This window comes from Haliotis cracherodii, unplaced genomic scaffold (genome assembly GCF_022045235.1).
Source record: "Haliotis cracherodii isolate W230 unplaced genomic scaffold, xgHalCrac1.p SCAF_3, whole genome shotgun sequence".
Classification (NCBI taxonomy): Eukaryota; Metazoa; Mollusca; class Gastropoda; order Lepetellida; family Haliotidae; genus Haliotis; species Haliotis cracherodii.
The window spans coordinates 46,007,600-46,030,482 of record NW_027266286.1 but is presented as its reverse complement, the minus strand read 5'-3'; the positions used below and the strand labels follow the sequence as shown (position 1 = coordinate 46,030,482).

At 40.4% G+C, this 22,883-nt stretch overlaps 2 protein-coding genes across 2 annotated transcripts; both read right to left on the bottom strand.

Annotated features, from left to right (window-relative positions):
- Window positions 1-1,627: 1,627 nt before the first annotated feature.
- Window positions 1,628-8,380, bottom strand: LOC139475472 (uncharacterized). Its single transcript, XM_071258675.1, has 5 exons — window positions 8,329-8,380; window positions 4,255-4,620; window positions 3,452-3,616; window positions 2,659-2,737; window positions 1,628-2,489 (listed from the first exon to the last, which is right to left on the bottom strand). The coding sequence occupies exons 1-5, from the start codon at window positions 8,378-8,380 to the stop codon at window positions 2,336-2,338; spliced, it is 816 nt and encodes a 271-aa protein (XP_071114776.1). The 3' UTR covers window positions 1,628-2,335.
- Window positions 8,381-14,650: 6,270 nt separating this feature from the next.
- On the bottom strand, window positions 14,651-22,602 carry LOC139475054 (uncharacterized). Its single transcript, XM_071258282.1, has 6 exons — window positions 22,444-22,602; window positions 18,489-18,803; window positions 17,285-17,332; window positions 16,186-16,227; window positions 15,637-15,703; window positions 14,651-15,278 (listed from the first exon to the last, which is right to left on the bottom strand). Exons 1-6 carry the CDS (start codon window positions 22,511-22,513, stop codon window positions 14,975-14,977), a joined length of 846 nt encoding a protein of 281 aa, XP_071114383.1. The 5' UTR covers window positions 22,514-22,602; the 3' UTR covers window positions 14,651-14,974.
- Between the last annotated feature and the right edge of the window lie 281 nt (window positions 22,603-22,883).

The window sequence follows — 22,883 nt, the reverse complement described above, 5'->3', positions numbered from 1 at the left end:
AACAAGGACTGGTCGGCTCGGAGTCAGTATACTGTGTCTGGGTGGGGTATTCATGTTAAACTGCGGCATGGTATCTCAGTGAGCTGGCACTATAAATCGGCATCAGTCCGGACTAGTACAAGCAGCCACACAAACACACACATGTACATGCACGTCGCTATATAAGTGGAATAATCTCTGACGCGACGTTAATCCCCATTTTACCTCACCTCACTTCAGAACCATACAGAACGTAGGTTTCGCCATATTTGAGGACCGGCATCAATGTGGGTTTTCCTCGCACGTTTTCTAACGCGCCGATACATTACCACAAAATGCGGTTGAAAGCGGCGCCAACCTAACTCACTCACACTTATATATCACCAGACTATGAAAGGTCAAATAATCAATAAGTAAAATGCCTATTGTTCACCTGTAATTACTGACGGTTCACCACCTCAAGCTCGTATTAACCTCTGCTGCGAGTTACAAATCATTTTACTATCGCTTCCAAAACCACTATCAGGATCTTTTTCCTGGCGTGGATTTTATATCGCATCTGTCACTTGGACAACATATTATTTATTATCTTGTGACCATTTCTATAATGATCTGTATGTGTCTACGGAGATAAGCACCTGGGGAAGTCGGTTTTGATAGGATAATCGGGTGAACAGAAAGTGCGTGTATCGATGGTAAGAGATTTATATTATTCGCAATAGGGAGTCGGGTTTAGAGACAATGGGCTCCTCTTCCTTTACCTATTTAACGGACTGCCTCCGTGATGTCGTGGATAGCGTCTGCCCAGAGAGCGGAAGGTCAGTGGTTCGATCCTCAGGCGCGTTATACCAACAGACGTCAAGACATGATACTTGTTGTTTCCCTGCCTGACGTCATCATATGGAAGCGTATAAGTGACACGGTCCAAAAAACTTTTATCATCTCAGATGATATTTACATCGACATAGCTGATAATTACAACTACGTAGATGATACTTACATCTATGTAAAAGATACTTTTATCTCCGTATATGAGGTGAGGTGAGGTGAGGTGAAATTGGGTTTAACGTCGCGTCCAAGATTATTGCAGACTTATTATGTGTGTGTGTGTGTGTGTGTGGCTGCTTGTACTAGTCCGGACTGATGCCGATTTATAGTGCTAGCTCACTGAGATACCATGCCGCAGTTTCACACGAATACCCCACTCAGACACAGTATACTGACTCCGAGCCGACCAGTCCTTGTTTTAGCCCCTTACAATCTTTTAACGTCTTTTTGTATGACGCGGCCCGGGATCGAACCCTGGACCTTCCGCTCTCCGGGCGGACGCTCTACCACAAGACCACGGAGGCGGTCTATCTCCGTATGTGATGTTATGATCGTACGTATCGTTACTCGGTGATTTTGTCTTGCGAAGTTGCGACCCTAGTTGGATACCAGTTTTTACAAACATTGATATAATAAAGATGGTTACTTAATTGCTGTTAATTAAATGTTTGGGAGTATGTTCGTTATTTATTTTCATTTGGTCTTTTCCGCATTTTCACAACATAATGAGATCGTTTCAACTTCTCAAACTATCAGCGCTAAAATATAAACACAATCTGCAGAACTGGACCATCAGTGCTTCAAATGATGATGACGAGTATTGGTTTGGTATAGTTTTTATAGCTTGGGTGATTCTCACGCCTATATATACATATTACTTTGAATCATTTTGTACCATAGGCCATAATGCCAAACCGTATCGAAGGCCTTACAAAAATCATCAAAAACACAATACAGCCTCTTATCATGGTTTGAGTATACCTCGACGAGTGGTTTTAAGATATATAATTATGTTATCACTTGTTGAATAGTTTTTTTCCTGAACCCGGCTTGGGCTTTGCCAATTAGCTCAAAATGGTAAGAGTAGGCTTGGAGTCGATTATTCAAAATGGAGGTGAAAACTTTACCCAAGAAACTTATAATTAATATACCCCTGGGTACCTGGGTCCCCAGGATCGCCTTTGGTGTTGTTAATGGGCTTAATGATGCCAAACTCCACTGACAAAGATTAAGTTGATGCGTGATGATGCCCCAGTGTATTTTCTAAAAAAACGTTTTTTTGCGGATACGGTTCTACATGGGTACGGGAAAAAATACGGACAGGTGTAAATGGCCCATTGGGTCCCTGACCCACATGTTGGGTGGCCTGTAGTCACACGAGATGAAGTAGGACGTAGGACCGAGTTTACACAGCATGGAGTGAGAAAGATGCCAGATGTATCCAATTAAAGGTCAGTTATTGTGTTAACCAGGGGAACAAACTTCAGAGTCCAGTGTCACAAGACACAAAACAAATTACTGTGTCTGTCTATGGCACACTGGTATATGGATTGTCTATTGTGTCATAGATGCTGTTTGGCTCCTCTGTTCTGGATGTGAGCCCTGAGTAGGTGGGATGGACAACAGAGATCGGAATGTCGTCAGCTGCAGGCTTCTGACGGTGGGATGTCCGGCGTCTTCGTCTGTAACACAACACCATAATTCATCTTGTTTATTATACCAACACTTTCCTTTGATACCAACCGTTACACATACTCGTCAAGTTAAGCTGCATGTTCTAGTCGTCTACATTTGTGTTGACAAGATAACGTTTGAAGATTACGTTTAGTTAGTTGTCTTAAACATATGCACCTTGATATGGCGGTGTATGTTCCACAAGCAATGACGACTAGCACGGCTGCTGCAGCAAGTCCAGCAGCAAGGATACCAACTGCAATAAAACCCATAATGTCATCACAATCACCAACATTATAACACCTTACAAGATGGACATACGGGATAAATCTATCAGGTGACTCAGTATCCACCAGGATCCATGACTGCTCCAAAGTGTTATATGATCAAACAGATATGGTTCGGACAGGATCCATGGTGTGTAAATAAGATAGTTAAGTTTGTTTGCTTCACATGACACCAACAACCTACGACCAGCGTCACTTTAGGCTTTCTAACGATAACACACTTCAATGTAACTGAACTATTGTGGAGTCATTTCCTGGACCAAACATCATCCAGAAAACATTCCCTAAATGACGTTTTAAAGGAGCAATCGATAATACTGTTCACCAGTACATGAATGTATTTTATCATTGAGTTGATAAACGTTTTTAATAACCTGTGTATCGATTACATGAGAATATTGGCATATCAAAGGAACATTGCATGCATGATATACAACACGGATGTTGTCAAATGAGCATGAAACATACACATCTCTTTTAACCATGGGTGTATCTGTAGGAACGAATCAGTGTCTTTTACAGAATAACCGAGGTGGCAAGGATCAAGTATCCACATACCGTCAAACGTAAGAGAGTTTATAGTCAACCAGTAAATCAGATGAATCAATCGTGAAATCATTACTGTGGATTTTGATTGTCCACCTTTGAGCCATATGGGAAATAAACATCTGTAGAACTTGTACCTGGAAAGTAAATGATGCTCGGTTGACCTGTTGTCTTGGGGATCTCAGTTGCCGTAGGTGTAGTAGACCATGTCCCGTCAGTTGATCCAGTAGGTGATGTTGTTGAAGAAGTTGCAGTTTTGGAACTGTTAGTGTTTGGCTCAAAACACTCAATGTTTAGCAAGTCTGTTGAAATGTATACGAGTTTTCAGTACTATGATCTACAGTTAATTTCATTGTAAAATGAACAAGTTGACTGAATATTTAGCTGTCTCCGCTTGTTCTAAGATGTCCACAATAGAAGCACCATTCGGCCTTCAAATTTGCCAAAAATGACACGAGAGGTTGCGAAATGCGATGGCCAAATGGATCACATCTGTTCATAAGGCGTTGCTCAATGGACGTATTAAAGTAAGAGTTGATCATTGAACAAAAATTATATAATACTTTCTTCACCTCAAATAAGGATGATTTGGGAGTTCAGTAATTTGTGAATTGTGACAAAAGTGTATTTGTTTGTTGTTTAACTCGGCACTCAGCAATATTCCAGCGTCATGTAATATAATTGAATCTGTACCAGATAATACAGTGACCGATATTGTAAGCGACAATACAAGATCAGTCATGATCAGGGTGCGAGGACACACCTGATCGATTTGGTTGACTCTTACGATTAGCATAGGTCCCTGAGGTTCCTGTTCTAATAGAGAATACATACATACAATGTCAAAATGAACATTACACGTGCCTCTTTGATGGCAAAACAACTTTATAATTTCGATTGCTTTTTAACCCTCTAAATGTTATCCCTTTATTACTCTCACCTAATGATGACTTAAGTTTAAACTGCAGCTGTCCTGACAATCCTTTGGTTCCAGCAAGTGAAGCCACCACCAGTATCCGTACTTCATCATCAGTCGTGACGGTGTGAGACTGTGCAGGTGGAATTTGAACAACGCCATTTGTACACTGTGTCCCCGTGCTCCACTTCGGTATAGTAATGTATGTATCGCACCCCTGTGTCCAGCCATTAGGGAACATCTCCACATCTGTCTCTGCCCCAGTGTTGATCTGTGACACAGTCAGTCTACAGGAACACACGCCTCCCAATCTGTTGATCTGTGTTGTAGACACGTCCAGTATGATTTGGTTAGAACTGGTCTCAGTTCCAGAGGAGCAGGTCTGTAGACCTTGAGGATAAATTAATTTATGACTTAATTGCCACACCCTGCAGTTACAGTCCTTCAAGTACACAAACAGCAGAAACACAGAAATGTATTTTTTTATTATTGTCACATGCCTCTTCACATACAAATGTACTTACAAAACCATATACTATTAATATGTCCCATGTTTTAAATATGCTTATATCATAAAACGATTCATTTGTTAGATGATGAACGGTGTCTTAATTAGATCATTTGATTTACGACAATAACCATTCCGAAGCCTCACACAGATTTTTTTAATGTTTATCAATCTGACTGTAGTCAATATTTTTATGCTTCGATACATCGCCATTGAGTGAGTGAGTGAGTGGGGTTTTACGCCGCTTTTAGCAATAGTCCAGCAATATCATTGCGGGGGACACCAGAAATGGGCTTCACAGATTGTACCCATGACTGGAATCGAAACCGGTTCTTCGGCGTTACTGTTTCTGCAGTCGGAGCTCCTCTATTATATTCGTTTTCGAAAACAGGTATGCTTGTCTGAATGTTTTTGTCATTGATATCAAGAATGCAAGATCTCAGCCATTTAGCTAACCTCTTTCTTGAACACGTAATCAGGTGATCGCCATAGTGTTGTCCCATGGTTATAGTAGAAATGATCGTCCTTATTACGCAGTGTCTGCCCTTAATCCATGCATGTTGCCACAATATTTATACCACGTAACCGGAAAAAAATAAAATAAACATATACCAGTATATGTGTCGGAATATTACATCATTTGGTAGGTGAATGTTCATCGTGTGTGTGGAACTTCTAATAATGTAAGAACCGCAATAGTCTTGGAAAGATGAATGTTTCGGTCTCGGCGGCAGGTACATGAATATTGTATTCTCCGACCAAACAACAAGAAGGATTCTTATTGTATAGTATACTTAACATGGGTACTGCAATGAACTCGTTCAACAAATAAAATGTGCAAACTATCCAGGGTCTTTATAGGCAACTCGGACATTTACTCACATGTGTATAGACAGATCACACATAGATAACCTCATGTCTTGGTGGCATACGTAGAAAATAATTACATAGAGATTATCACACGAGCGTGAGTGTCAGAGCTCTTGTATTTCCCGAGCGAGTCGAGGGAAACACACCAAGTCTTACAAGAGTTTCTTAAAATGAGCATGACGCACATACGAGTGCAATCATTTCTTAATTACCCATTATTTCTTAATTCTTTTGAGCTTCTGAAAAATGCACTGATCACGACCAATTGTCGAATGACGTCTACACTCTTCAGCTATGACGTCGTTTCTGGTGTGACGTTATTCCGACCTTACGTCACATTCAGTGTCTGAAGCTCAGAAGAGTAAAATGAGAGCCTTAAGGGCCAGTACATTTCAAAACCTGTAGGCCCAAACATGTTAGTGAACCAGGTAGACATTCTCTTGCATATTAAACTACAAACAACTGCCAGTCAACCAGATCAGAAGCTTTTACTGCTATCACACCGACTTCCCACAGACTCAGTGGTGATAGATGAAGCTTACAGTTATGAATGAAATTATCAGCTTGTAAAACACCTTTGCTTTCTCAAGGCATACACCATGTGAAAGGTCAAATCTGACTGTATAAATATGACAGTTATGTTTATCACATTATTTCAATAAAGTATTTATGAATAAATGATGTTCGTTTTTAATGAAAAAATTAAGCTGACACATGCATAACGTCCAGATTAAGCACTAAGGAAGCCAAAATTATGGCGATTTTCGGAAACTTTAACATTTCATAACAGAGCTATCCACTGACTTCATTCTTTTCTATTTTCATTGTTAAAGTGATCAGAAAATGATAAAAAACGAAGTTTAAGTACGATCTATCATCACATATGTCCCGATTAGAGTGGCCTTCTGCTCAGGGGCACGACAAATACCCTTTAAATACCACCGTTTTCGAAGCTTTTTATACATAACATGTGCGAAGATTCGTTCGATGTTTGGTATCGTTAGAACATCGTAATATTACAGTAACCTCGCAATTGGTATTTTCGTATTCAGATTTACTTTTAAGATTTAGACGAAAGACAAAGATTTCTCAAGCATGTATTTTGGCAATAAACATCGTGTCCGAGCCGAAAAACCGAGGCGACAAATGCAGACATCTCATTTGACTTATATTACACGATCTCACGAAAAGATGGAAAGTGTTACTTAGAGGAAATAAATGTTATCTTTAGGATGACAGTAAAGTACAGATTCTCGTACTTTTTAAAGCAATCTCATTAAAATCAGATCTTAGTTCTTGCTACAGCTAAACAAAGATCTGAGGACATCCCATTACGGGTCACGTCAGACCGACCTTGTGCGAACTTTGACCGACCAATGGAATGACCAATCAGAAGGCAGCTTTCTCATGCTTTACGGCACTAATTTCAAATTGGCGACTACGCTTCGAAACATATTTTGACAAATTCTCGATTACAAATTTGAAACCTGAACAATAGACCATTCTGTATGGCTAATAGATGGTCTAGATTGTATTAATTCAGTCGTTAAACCTGTAACTATCTTTCGCAGTTAAAGTTTTCGAGGTTGCATGATTAGAAATCCCATTCCGACTGTCACTTTCATAATCTGGTAAGAGATGTTCTGATTGGTCGGATGAAAGATCGTTCTGACGTGACCGCTAATGGGATGTCCTCAGATCTTTGTTTTGAGGTAGCGAGAACTGAGTTCTGATTTTAATGCGATTGTTTTGGGGGTTGAGTCTCATGCATCCGAGATTCGAATCCACACTGCCAGAGTGAGGAACTTATCGCCAGTACTCAAAGTCAGCGATCTAACCTACTCAACCACCGAGGCTTCCACTAAATGAAAGTCCGGCTGAGTGGGTTAGATCGCTGACTTTGTGTACTGGCGATTTGACCACTTAATTTATTTACGATTTGCTTGAAACGTCCTTGGTTTGCTTTTTGACATGTTCGATTTGGACCCGTTGTCGAAGCATGTGTTCCGGATTTTCATTTTCAATAACATTGCGGGAAATAATTCATAATTTTAAATCTATTGATACAATATGGTAAATTGAAATGAAGTACGTATTTGCAGACATTGTGAAAAGTGATAGATTTAAATAAATGATATGACAGGTAGGTTTATGAAACAACATATTATTTTGACATGGCTACGGTGTGGCCGGTACACCAGCCTGTGGTGTTGAAAGTACTTTCAGTGAGTGAGTATGGTTTTACGCAGCTTTTAGCAATAGTCCAGCAATATCACGGCGGGGGACACCAGAAATTGGCTTCACAAATTGTACCCATGTCGGGAATCGAACCCGGGTCTTCGGCGTGACGAGCGAACTCTTTAACTACTAGACTACCCGACCGCCCCTCGTACTTTGAAGCTGGACACTGTTTCACCAAGCAATCTCAGTGTTATGATTTATTTACCCTGTTAACAGCTTACAATAAAGTGAAATTTAAAACTCCCATCCCGAGGACAAATCATACGGGCCGATGTCTATTTCGAATACTGCTTCAGGATGACGTAAACAATACAACGGAGAAGGTTTACTATTTTATGAACTTGGTTATTTCTTACCCGTTGGGGAAAAGTACTGATGTCAAACACAATGGCTAATGTGTCTCATAGATACTTAAATCGCAATGCTTGACTGAGCTCCCATTACACATTATATTAGGTAACATTCCTGTGAATTCTTACCTGAGATTACTGACGGCAGTGAGAGGAAAACGAGAGTCAACAAGACGTCCATTATAATCTCATTGTACTTCTCTGGAGTGAAATACTCAGGGTGATATTTACTTATACGTACAACCAGGACGTAGATGGTTCTGTGATACTCGATACCCGTCTCGTATATATGCCTCAGTGGGTTTAACAACTCTTTGCATGATGACGAGTCTGGCCTTTGTGTATAGTCTGAAATCCCACAATCATGTACAGTGAAGCCTCGTTATGCCAGACTGTATCTTTCGTAGTAAATCGAACGGGAAGCCATTTTCAGGGTTATTGCATACTGAACACAATGTAATGTTTTAGAGGCCTTGATAACAGCTGAAAAACGGGTGCTGGAGTACATGTGTCGTATGTCAAGACAACCCTACCTGCACCCTTCCATGTTCCGTATGGCTGATTCTACGTGCGTCCTACATGGGCCCCCGTCTCACAAGATAAAGCATCATTTTTAGACTAGGACGCGATGCAAGACTATTACGATACAATGCATTAACTAATAAGCGTGTTTGTGAGCGTGCGTGTGTGTGTGCGTGTGAGCGTGCGTGCGTGCGTGCGAGTGTGTGTGTGTGTGCATGCATGCGTGCGTGCGTGCGTGTGCGCGTGCGCGATTTTAACTGCCTTGGCCCACTTATCAAGTCCAAGACTCGTCCCGAAATTTCAACTTGCATGTTCAGGAACATGCTTGTGGGTTTCACTGAAGAGGGAAACATCAACGGCCTTTCGTCTAATATTAAGCTGACAATGTCCGATGAAACGGAAACATTTTAAACTCAATAAATCTCCCTTCACTTATATCATATGAGGGGTGCAACCGGTGGGGCGTTTCGTGAACACCAGGTATCATTACTATGAAAGATGAACACATGTGGTCGTAATTGTAAACGGGACTCTACCTTGGGATTAGATTTCTTATGTTTATTGAATTGTTTTTTTCGCCTTGTGTTTATTACCATTATTATGGAGTACAAAAGCGGGTACGCTAACCCTACAGACGATAAAAGGGGCAACTTATATCCAGTTGCAACCAGGAAGATAGGTTGTATGTTCTGGTCATGAAAATCCACACACTGCACGAACACTATCGGCTACCAATTTGAACGCACAGTGATGACATGCGCAGTTTTCCTATGACCTCGCATATGGATATCCTTCTTCCATTTCCCTGCCACCCGTAAACCGTAAGGTGTCGCTGTACATTGAAGTGGTTGTGTCACATGGACGTCGATGCGAGCATTTGTTTGCTTGTTGTTTGATATTTAACGCCACACTCAGCAATATTCCAACTATATGACGGCAGTCTGTTCATAATCGAGTCCAGACAAACCAATGGTTGACACCATGAGCATCGAGCTACATAGAAAGGACACGATGACATGCATCAACCAAGCCAGCGAGCCTGACCACCCAATCCCGTTAGTCGCCTCTTTCGACAACCACGGGTTGCTGAAGATGAATTCTAACCATGATCTTCTCGTGTTCGTTGCGATTGTAAGAACCGGTTTTAACATTCACAACGAGACCTCTATGCTCTTTACATATAGCTGTACATGCGTTGTCGTTACTATGGCGATGCATGGTGTTCTCGCTCCTCCAGTCTTTACTTCAAATGTGTTAGGACTATACAATGTGCATTAGACCCAGTATGATGCGCCTGTTAGCACCACACAGATCCCTGCATACTAACAGTATTATGCGTAAACATGTTATGTTTTTAGAAAGGGTGCTACATTAATTATTCAAATAAACGTATTCGACTTAATGATCTGCTAGTTGTGGGTTCGAGGCCTATTTATGATCCTTGTTCCGTCAGGACCATATTGCTGGTGGGTGCCGCCATAATTAGAACATGCATCACTTTGGGTTTTCCGCTCACGTTTTCTGACACGACGATACATAACCATAATGCTGTTCAAAGCGGCGCCCATCTACCTCGCTCACTCTATTATATCACCAGGCGATGAGTGAGTGAGTTAAAATTTAACGTCGCATCGGCATTATTTCAGCCATATAGCGACGAGACCAAGTTAATCTACTTACAATTTAGTTAATTATGCAAAGTTTGTTTTATTTAAAAACAAGTTGTGAAACATATTTGAGCATATTATATTTAAAACAATTTATGAAATATATTTGAGCATAGCAATATAATGTATACAGTTTTAAAACACGGGCTATAGGCCACCACTAACCAAAGCTAGGCCACCTCGCTGGGGACCATGGGGACTTACAGTTCCTCGGCTTCCTGCATGATACCCCAGCAGTATCACCAGGCTATGAGAGGTCAAGGATTCAATCAGCAAATGCCTTGTGCTGTAATCACTGATGGTTCACATACTTTAAGCTCGTCGCAACATCTGCTACGAGCTTCAAATAATTTTACGGCCGCTTCCGATGCCACGCGCAGGATCAACTTGCTGGTGTCGATTTTATATCGCATCTGTCAGTTGGTCAACACATCATTATTTTATGATCATTTATGTTGGTTAGTTGGTTGGTTGGTTGGTTGGTTGGTTGTTTAACGCCGCACTCAGCACTATTCCAGCTATATAACGGCGGTCTGTAAATAATCGAGTTTGGACCAGACAATCCAGTGATTAATGTCATGAGCATCGATCCAGGCAATTGGGATCGATGACATGCATCAACACAAGTCAGCGAGCCTGACCACCTGATCCCGTTAGTCGCCCTTTACGACAAGCATAGTCACCTTTTACGGCAAGCATGGGTTGCTGAAGACCTATTCTACCCCGGAATCTTCACGGGTCCATTTTACGAACTTGATGTGTTTTCCTGGGATAAGCACTGGGCAAAGTGGGAACTATCTGTTTTGATAGGCTGATAGGGTGAACTGCTATCTATGGTATGGCATTTATATTATTCGCAATAGGGAGTAGGGTTCAGAGACAATGGGGTTATCACTCTTTAATTAGCGGACCGCCTCTGTGATATTGTGGTCAGAGAGGCTGCCTGGTGAACGGGAGGTCAGTGGTTCGATCTTCGGGCGCGTAACACCAACAGACATCAAAAGATGATAAAAAGATTTTCCTTGCCTGGCACTCGGCATTAAGGGGATGAAACAAGGACTCTCGGCTCACTGTAGGTATACTTTGTCTGAGAAGGGAATCCATGCTAAACTTCGGCATGGTATCTCAATGGGCAAGCACTGTGAAACCGCCATTCGTCCAGACAATTTAAGCAGACAAACACCTCGCTATATACAGTCAAGTCTCGTTAATCCGACAATCGGCTTTATCCGACGCTAATGATGGGAAGCGATTAAATCAGTGTTATTTAGACCCGTTAATCCGACAGTCTCGCACTCCGACTCCGACACACCTAATTTGCAACGAATTACCGAAATCACTTATTAATCAGTCTCGTTAATCCGACACAGTGATCAGGGTACTCCGTGGTCATCTGCCGCGAGTACACAGCCCCGTGTTATGTATGCAAGACGAGTCGGCTGGTAGCTGCATAATACAACGGCTGCAGAGATAAACCTGCTTAACAATAAACAATTAATGCTTTAAATAAAGAAAACAGGATAATTTACATGCTTAGATTACCTCAATCTTATTAAAATCAGATACAAGTTCTCAATTTCTACTATATTTCGTTTATCCGACATACTCGTTAATCCGGACATAATCATATGCAACCACCGATGTCGGATCAACGGGACTTGACTGTAAGTGCAATAATCTCGAACGACCTCACCTTACCTCACCTAAACTCACCGTACCTGATCTTGGAGTGAGTGAGTATGCTTTTACGCCGCTTTTAGAAATATTCCAGCAATATCACGGTAGGGGACACCAGAAATGGGCTTCACACATTGTACCCATGTCGGGAATCGAACCCGGGTCTTCGGCGTGACGAGCGAACGCTTTAACCACCAGGCTACCCGACCGCCCACCTCATCTTGGAGGCGAATCCAGGACTTGTATATGACGTAACATAACATAACACAAAATGACTCGACTTTATCCCCTGGCATTGCAGGGAAGAATAGGACCCAGTATCTCGCGCTATCTGATGACTGATCATGAGTTTGATTGTAACACGGTCACATGGATACTGCAATTGCCTGCGACACGATTATTTACAAACCGTTGTTATATATTGTTAAATAGGTATTGCTTAGAAGTTGACGGATGACAAAGTAGACGCAATTTATGGATAACAACTTCTTTAATACTGTAAATGCGACGTTTCGGTATAGATCCTCATACCGTTGTCAAGCAAGACAGAGCGTTGTACAGAATATATATAGAAGTAGGAGGATTAACAGTGTGTTCTCTGTCCATCATGTTGTGACAGTATTATACCTCTGTTGTCATCACTTACTCATGTTATCCCACTTACGTATGCAATTGTTGTTACTGTTACTGTTACTGTTGTTACCCTCTACTGTGATATAACTGTGTTTTTGAGTATCTGTATCAAATTCTGTCGAAATATATAAAAAAAACAGTTCTCATTCATCTAAATACTTTATTGCACATTCATATAATATATTTGCTTCAAGGGGCCTTTACCGAAATAACTAAATCTATTTTTAAAACTAAGTTTTGATGAAATTACAAAAATGTATCACTGGCATGCCGCACTATATCAACACAGTGTCACAGCGGACTGCAATAAATATCATTAGCATATACATTAGTATCCCTTCCTATGACAGTATTTCACCAATACCAATAGATGTGCAATCTAAGTGAGTGAGTTGGGTTTAACGGAGCTTTAAACAGTCCTTTAGTTGATTTAAACGTATTTATTCACAAGGAGTGAACGGGATTGGGGGACAAGTTCTTCCAACTTAGAATGCCCTCTCCCTTTAGTTACGGCGTGTCAGTTGATATGGGAGGAAAGCTCGAAGTGATGCAGGTCTCAGACGCTTACCAGTTTGGTGAAACCCACAAGGATGGGTATCGTGCAGACAATACTATAAACATAATCGGGGTCGAACCGGGATTTTGTATCCACAATCACAGGTTTCTGACGTGCCCAAGGGACGTGCCTATTCCCCATGTGCAATGTTAAGGGTATATATATATATATATATATATATATATATATACGTGTGCTACTTGAAACATCATTTTATGTGCACCTGTCAAACACTACAAACGTCATGCACACAAGACGTGTTTGTCGAATGCAGCTTAATCGATGCATGTCCACAAAAAAAAATTTCTTGGATGCATTTGGTCTCCAGGAATCGATTATTGCCATAAAAGACGAAAAGGTGGTCAGGCTTAATGACTTGGTGACTTGGCGGATTGTGTGTATTAATACCTCCGCGGTGTAGAGCGTTGATCATAATATCAACCATCGGTTTGTTGGGTACAAGTTCTATGAACAATAACGGGCCAACAGGACATATTTCACTCACACACTCACTCACTCACTCATGACCACTCACTCACTCATGACCACTCACTCACTCATGACCACTCACTCACTCACTCACTCACTCACTCACTCACTCACTCACTCACTCACTCACTCACTCACTCACTCACTCACTCACTCACTCACTGGTATATATGCAATGGTGGCATGGACCTCGTACCTTAAATTTATCTTAGCGCTATCGTAAGCCTCTGCTTAAGTATGGGAGTTACGCTCGCCTCAGAGCTAACGTCGCTTACTGGAACGGTGACCTGGTTGTTTCTGTTTTCTATGCATATGTGCATGTGTAATACCTGGCACGCACCCAGCTGATACAATGGACAATCTGTGAATAAAGTTATGCTATTCATTGTACGCACGTGTGCCCTACTAATGGCTTTATTGATAACATTCCGCGTCCAATTTGCTGTCATATCAAGTGTTACAATCACATATATGTTAAATTCAGCTAATCGTCTACTTTCAGTCATAAGTCTAGTCATAACAAGACTATCGACGTTCTATTATCAGCTAGTTGGATAGCAGTGTACGACAGGTCTATTATAGGTAAGGTTCCCTGCAGGCGTAATGGCTGCATGTGTCTACACTTCCCCTTCCTTAACCACAGCTGCAGTTAATTGTCATACAATGAATATTTCCTGGACATTTCATGAGTAAGTGGTGATATATAGATAGTCCTCATATCCATACTACATAACACACAAAACTAGTCTTGATTTGGGTTGTGTGTGTGTGGTGCGGGGTGGGATGTGTGTGTGCGTGTGTGTGTGAGTGGTGTGCGCGTGTGTGTGTGTGTGTGTGTAGGGGGGGGGGGGGGGGGGCTGTATTTTTAAACAAAATCAGTTGTTAAGTAAAAAACTGGTGAAAAATACATTTTGCGTGTTAGATATCCTGTATGTAAAAATGGGTTGTGAGAAAGATATTCCGTTTCTTCCTTTAGAGAATCATTGTGTTTCTTGAAGCAGTGACCCCAACAGTGTTTCCAACAAATCTCCCAACCTTATTCATCCAGGAGACTACATGGTAGTCCCTCAATGAATAAGGCGCGGTATATGTGGCTGCCCCGCGTATACGAATTTACCAATTGCAGATATCAAGGAACTCCTGATACACTAAAACATCCCCGATACACCCCGAGAAGGTGCGATGGCACTTCATAGTTGCTGCTTCTTTGTGTAATTTCACGCATCCTTTACTAATAAACAAAGTTCGCCTCTTCTTTGTTCGTCTTGGACGTTTTCGGTACTTGACCGAATGGCGACTTTCCGTTTTGGTCTTTCAAGTAGGTATCTACCCGTAGTAGTTGCTTCTTGGGTACTCGGACACCAGTCTTTTTGGCGGCAGCGCCCTGGTAGTACCCGGAGTTATCTGCCCCACGTTTGGCATGAGTGGTTGTAGGCATTATGACGTCATTGCCATCGTCGCCGAACAGACTGTCGGCGTGGATGGTGCTGATGTTGTCCCTGTCCTGGTTTTTAGCCTTCAGCTTTACTCGCGCTCTGAAAGACGAATGACGCAGATGCATCAAAGTACATTTCCAGTTGTGAGCGATTTTGTTGCACATTTCTATTGTAATTAATGGGCTGTGAGGTAGCCTAACGGTTAAAGCGGTCGTAGGTCACGCTGAAGGACCCAGTAATTAGATCCCTGTCATGGGTACAACATTCACGCAGAACATTATTCATCCTTAATAGTCTACAGTCAGAAGGTTCAAAATAAAATATTAATATCATTTTTTTGTAGCTCAATGACAAAAATCTTATTTTCTGTAATAAATTAAATGACTATGTCGATTGATATATAACATAATTGTAAGAAACACAGTTAATATTTCCATGTAAATATATTTTAACTTACAAAACTAAACAGACGACGGCGACGATGACGACCGATACAGAAACCACGATCCCAATGATAGCCCCATCTGTGGAAATAATCAGGAAATTATTGTTTTATGCAAACTTGACTGTAATAAGGTTTTGAACGAAACAAGTTGACCGTGCGTTTTGGTCGATTGAAATACATGTACTTTAATAGTCGGGCACTAGCTACCCGGGCGACTAAATGGATCCGGTAGTCAGGGTCAGTGGTTTGGTTGATTGCGTGTCATCATACCCCGACGGCGTGGATCACTGGATTGTCTGGTCTAGAAGCGATTCTTTGCAGGCAGCTGTCATATAGCTTGAATATTGCTCAGTGCGGGGTTAAACACACAAACAAACAAAACGGCCTCGGTTCCAATTGTTAAGAGAGATTGACAATAAATCAAATCGGAACCCATATCACTGTCAGCATTAAGGCTAATTTAACGAGAGACCTTTCTTTGATTTTCAGTGATCCTTTCATAGCGTGTCCCCATCGTGATTTTCTGAAGTACACAAATATACCTCCCACACCCCATCTCACCTGTCAATGTATTGTCCTCCGGTGTTGTGGTTACAGGAGGAGCTGGAGGGGTAAAGGACGTTATTATTTATCATATTTCCATGTTAGAATGATGCGATCTGATTGGCCACGTGATCTTGATAAAATACTGTGTAACCCGCCTTGGAGGGTAATAAATAAATAATACATTTATCAGCGGGGAAATAAATATCTTATACCCCGCCACGAGCACTACAGACTGCACGTGCATTTCTGAGAGACAGAACATTTCCTTTATACCCCGCTTCAAAGCAAAAAGTCGCAGGCTTTTTCCGAGCCAATGGATGTCATGCGACATAGCGCAAGCTTACATCGGCTTAATCGAGCAGCTGTTTTCTATCAATCTGGAATTTATTTGCATTTTTTTTCAATGTCACATTAAAACATGTCGGTAAGATAAATTCGTTGTAGCAGGATCACTCGGCGTACATGGGGGTTTATATGTACCCCGTTAGGTTTTATACCACTCGTCTCGGACTCGTGGTATAAAACCAAACGCGGGGCACGTAAAAAACCGCATTTACCCCTCGTGATCCTTCTACAACTTATTATTTTCGCAATGTTCGCATACGACACATCGCAAGTAAATTCATAATATTTATCATTAAAGGTGACATGCACTTCTCTGCACATTTCGTATATATATATCAGCTGCTCGATTGAGCCGATGTGAGCTTTCGCTATGTCACATGACATCCATTGGCTCGGAAAAAGCCTGCGACTTTTGGCTTTGAAACGGTATATAATATAATATAATATAATATATATTATATACCGTTATATATATAAAGCACAGTAAAGTTCTAACTCTCAGGCATGATATAGTAATGATTAAATAAGTGGAGTAAGATTGAACACAGTTTTAATTCGCACCACGTACGAGTCTCATCAGGCCATAACTGAATAACGGACATGAATAACTGAATAACGGCTATTCAGTTATGGCCTGATGAGACTCGTACGTGGTACGAGTTGAAAGCGCTAGCCAATTAAAACGGTGTTCAATCTTACTCCACTTATTCAATTATGACTATATATATATGTGTGTGTGTGTGTGCCAATGAGTATTAAGGTAACATACTGCTTGTCCTCTGAGGTTCACTGTAATTGCACGTGAGGTTCACCAGAGCTGAAACAGAGTTAGTTTATGACGATGATGTTTTTATAATTCAGGCATAATATGTCTCGGTAGAGGATCAGTTCGGATAATTCCTTAAGTTGTTTTTCACAATGCGAAACCCCCCTTTAACAATAATTATGAAAAATGTTAACATCTGTGTATTAGACGAATAGATAAACACTTGAATCTACCTGTTTTAGACAAATAAATAAACACCAGAATGTACATCTATTAGACAGATATATATAAACACCAGAATGTACCTGTATTAGACACATATATAAACCCTAGAATGTACCTGTTTTAGACAAATATATAAACACCAGAATGTACCTGTTTTAGCCAAGTGGATAAACACTAGAATGTACCTGTATTAGACCAATAGAAAACACTAGAATGTAACTGTATCAGACAAATACATAAAAACTAGAATGTAACTGTACTAGACAAATATATAAACACTAGAATGTAACTGTATTAGACAAATATATAAACACCAGAATGTACCTGTTTTAGCCAAATGGATAAACACTAGAATGTACCTGTTTTAGACCAATAGAAAACACTAGAATGTACCTGTTTTAGACAAACACGTGAACACTAGAATGAATCTGTACTAGATACATATACACCGGTATTTACCTGTAACATACAAATAAATAACACCAGTATGTATTATGTTATTAAATATACACTTCTGTGTACCTGCAATAAACTAATGAATAAATATATATGTATTTGATTAATAAACAAACACTGCCATATACCTGTGTATGACTAATACCCAACACTACTGTGTACTGTATTAAACTAATAAACAGACACTGGTATGTACCTGAATCAAACTAATATATAAGGAATAGTATGTACATGCATGTACTCATCCGTACTGATGCCGATTTATAGTGCAAGTCCACTGAGATACCATGTTACCAGTTTAACATGGATACCTCACTCAGACACAGTATACGGACTCCGATCCGACCAGTCCTTGTTTTAGCCCCTACAACAAGTACCATATTTGAACGTCTTTTGGTATGACGCGGTCGGGGATCGAATCCCGGACCTTCCGCTCTCCGGGCGGACGTTCTACCACGGAGGCGGTCCGAGTAGTAAACAAACTAGTATGTTTGTGCATGAGACTAATAAACAAACTAGTATGTACCTTCACTTTTGAGACGTATGGTTCCAAGCTGGACGGGTCCACTGGTAGCACGACTGACACATATTGAGTAGTCTTTGTTCGTGTCCGTGACACAACCACTTGACCAGCTACCTACAGCCCCACATGCAGGAATTGGGGGATATTCTAAAGAGACATTGATGCTACAGTCGTATTCTATGAAAGATGAGAGATTTGTGCACTGTGTATCCATGGCTACTGTGTAACTGCAGCAACACACTTCGCCGGAAACCGCCGTGGACAGATTCAAGTTGATTTCATTATCTTCTGTGTTCCCTTTACTGCAGATACCCACACCTGGGGAAGAAACGAAACAACGAGTTATCATCTTGCGACTTAGTGAGTTAACACGTATGATTTTACGCCGCTTTTAGCAACATTCCAGTAGCATCACGGAAGTGGAACACCGGAAAAGGCTTCACACACTTTTATGAAGTAGGAATCGAATACCGGTCTATGAATGGGATATCCCTCGCTTAGTCTGTCATACAGACCCTGAAACAAATATATCCAAAACATCCCATGCAAGTCTATTATATTTGGCAAGTCTAGATTACTGCTGTATCGGGAAATGAAGAAAGACCCTGGGCTTCTTTGTTGTATATGTTAATGTTATAACTGTAATTTAATAACATATTTTTTTCATGTAATATAATTTATTTCAGAGACTAGATGTTAGTCTAGTCCATCGCTTTTCACTAGGTTACTTCACTGTCACTTCATTTTGATTGGAAGTGCAACATCTTCTTTTGAAGGAATCGGTGCCTGCTTTTACATCCATAACAGGACAACAAAGGTAGCATGTAACACATCACAATGTCGAGCAATGGCCACACCACTGGATGCACCCATTCGATTTAACAAGAACGATATTTTTTATATTTATTATAGCAAATTGTTATCGTAATTTGACCGAATTTGAGCCTATGGAAAGTCTGGTTGAAATTGGTCACACGACACTGAACCAGCACAGAAGACGAAACAAAATGACTTCATGTAAAGACGTATTTGTAATACCATCAACACATGTCAGTCGACATGGTAAACAGTTTGTACCTTTCATCGTTAAGTAGAATAGAGAACTGATATTCAGTTCCACAGGCCCATGATCTCATTCATTCATTTTATTTTCAATACATATAGACCACAGACCTTTGTGTACAAAAGTTGAGTACAGACAGGTTTTAAGCTTTCAGTTTCGCATTTCTTACTTAATTTGCATAATATAGATATTTTGCTAGATTTGTAATAATATATGTATCTGGTGATGACAGAAGCATATTAAATTTATGGACGTTAGGATGACAATAGAACTTTCCTTTGAGATATAGTTGCCGTAACTTGACATACGATGGACAAATAAGCAGGAAGTGGTACTCAGTTTCAACACAGTCTAATTTACAAAGTTTGCATTTTCTTTAATTTCTTGGGATTTTATAATGACGTCCATTCTCAGTTTCATGAGACAACTCAGTCTGATTCTGATACCATGATCAGGCCCATGATACAACCGGAAAATGTTGAGTGAAAGTTCAAGAATCACAATTATATATTTCACAACGATTGTTTCAGATACTGGCTTTAACAATGGTCATAAACAGATGTTGTACAGTTGTTTGATGGAGAAGATGTAAGATCTTCTCACATTCTGCCCTTAGAAATCTGGTAACATTTACATATCAGAATAGAATGGAACCAGAGACCATATAATAGATTATATATCATGTATTATATTCATGTATCATTTTTGAATTACTATGATAACTACTTGACTGTTACACGACAAGAGTACTCTTAAAATGTATTTTTGAAGTATTATTAGACGGTCCCCTCAAATATGGTCTCTCAAGTGATTGAGTGAGTTAATTATGCCGCTTTTAGCTGTATTCAAGCAACCTCACGACTGAGGACACAAAAGTGGGATTCACGTACTGTACCTAATTGTATTTGTGGGGTATCTAACCTGGACCTTTGGAGTGACACTTAACCACCAGACTACCCCATTGCCCCAACCCCAGTCTGAACTGTTGAAACACTGATTTTCTTTACAGAAACACACATATACAGGGTAAGATTTTCCAACAAGCAATTCAAAAAGCGACCGAGAACGAGAACTTCCAAGACCATTCAATCAATACTGTGAGTTTGCATCTTGAATATCAAAATACTGCACTTGTTCAGTTGAGAAGCTGATCTGAAACTGTCTAATCCTCTGCTTTCTGTAGTCATACATCAATGAAGCTGTAGCTGATCCGCCCCTAATACTATTTTACAACTAGCAAATAGCTTCATACTAAACTGAATATAAAATTGCAATAGCATTGTACTTAATCAGTAACTATCGTTTTTATTTTCCCAGCTCATTGTACAAACTGACAATAATCTATTATATTTATCATGCTGAATTTCACAAACATATCTGTAGACTGGAAAGTTGGATATGTGTGACAAAGTAACGTATTCAAACTGCAGAGGTTAATTGTGACAAGGTAAACGCATAAAATGTTGAGTCAGCATTTCATTTGACGGGCTATACATATGCCCATATTTTGGATATTGACTTGCGACAACAGGACCCCTGTCACAGTTTCATTTACCACGCCTCCTCGACGACGACTACACAGATCACATAATAGCAGTTACAGACCTTAACCTAGAACCAGCCCTCGGGCTGTGTATTGGTGTGAGGTGTCACAGTCATAAACAAATCTCAAACCCTTTGAGAAACGTCACATTAGAGACTACAAGCTATTAGTCCCGACTTACATGTAAACCAACACAAGTTTTATGACTTGTACGAAAGACGAGGCAAGGGCACTTAGGGTCTGCAGTCTACTTGGTGAATGACCGGAAATTTATTGCCCCGTAATACCAGCTGTTCTCGATATGTGTGCCAATATGTTTTCGGGAAAAGCAGATGATTTGGTTTGTTGGTTTGTTGTTTTACGCCGCACTCAGCAATACTTCAGCCATATGTAGGCGGTCTGTAAATAATCTGGACCTGGAATCTGAACCAGACAATCCAGTGATTGACATGATGAACATCGAGGCACGCAATTGGGATCGATGACATGCATCAACCACGTCAGCGCGCCTGGCCATCCGATCCCGTTAGTCGCCTTTTACGACAAGCATAGTCGCCTTTTACGGAGATTTAAAATACAGAACCATCTAATAATAAAGATCCTAGATGGTGGCAGATATTTGTAGAAAGTGAACGTTAAATATATACAAAAAACTTCTCATGGTCATGACGCCTTAAAATTAGAGAATTCTACATTTCTATATTCATTTGTAGTTTTCTGTTTCCTTCAAAATGCTCTTTGATGTGTTTTATATAATTATTCCTTTAACATTGTTTCTCATTTTGTCATTTTGTTTCGAAATAATTAAAGACTGCCAAAAGACACTCCCTCTGCACTTATTTCAATCATATAAGGAAACCATTGTGATGGTGAATGTGAGGAACAAACCAACCCCATCATCGTCATTGGTTTGTGTTTCTTCAGTAAACGCAGGGTATCTGACAACATTCACAAGTACCTAATATATGGTTTACTCATTTATTGTTTTTCCTTTGTTCTATGTTGCTGTCATTTACAAGCTCTCTGATATAGCTGGAATACTGCTGTTTGCGGCGTAAAACAACAAACAAAACATAAAGTAAACTCTCCGTTGATGGCCACATACTAATATCTAGGCCGGATCGAGGTCAAAAGTGATGAAATAAAAATAAAGTCTCACGTTAACTAATATGAGAGTGTTGTTGATTGTATCTGAATTAAATTACCAGCCGTTATACATTCGCTCCAGATACTGCCTTAAGCTCATTCCATGAGACACATGACACGTGAGACATTTGTACTCTACATGTAACTAGTATTGATACAATACATTGCGCGGGTTTGTAACAACTGACACACGTCACAACACTGACCTGCAGCAGGGAATCTCCACAACACCAGTAGTGTCATTGTTATCAGAATACCATGTTCTGTATGCGCCATACTTCGTGTTAGTTATCTGCTTCTCGGATATTGATTAATCCACGGTAACAATGTTATCAACAAACATTCACGTCCGTCCCTGGTTTGGTAACAGTCGCTCCGAGATTTCCTCTCACCTGACCCGCCAAAGTATTGAATACCCGTCACTCTCAATGGAAATTATAATTCAATAGCGAATCCCAGCCCTACTCGCCTGCTATTTCAATACTTCTCACATCCTGACAAAAGTTAATGGCCGAAAGCCCCGTGCATTGCTGTGTTGAGTTTCATTGAAAGGGAACGCGAGCAACAAGTCAAAGAGAGTCACACACACGACACTGTGACACTGCATTTTAATATTATCATGTAAATCAAGGCTCTTAGTTCAACT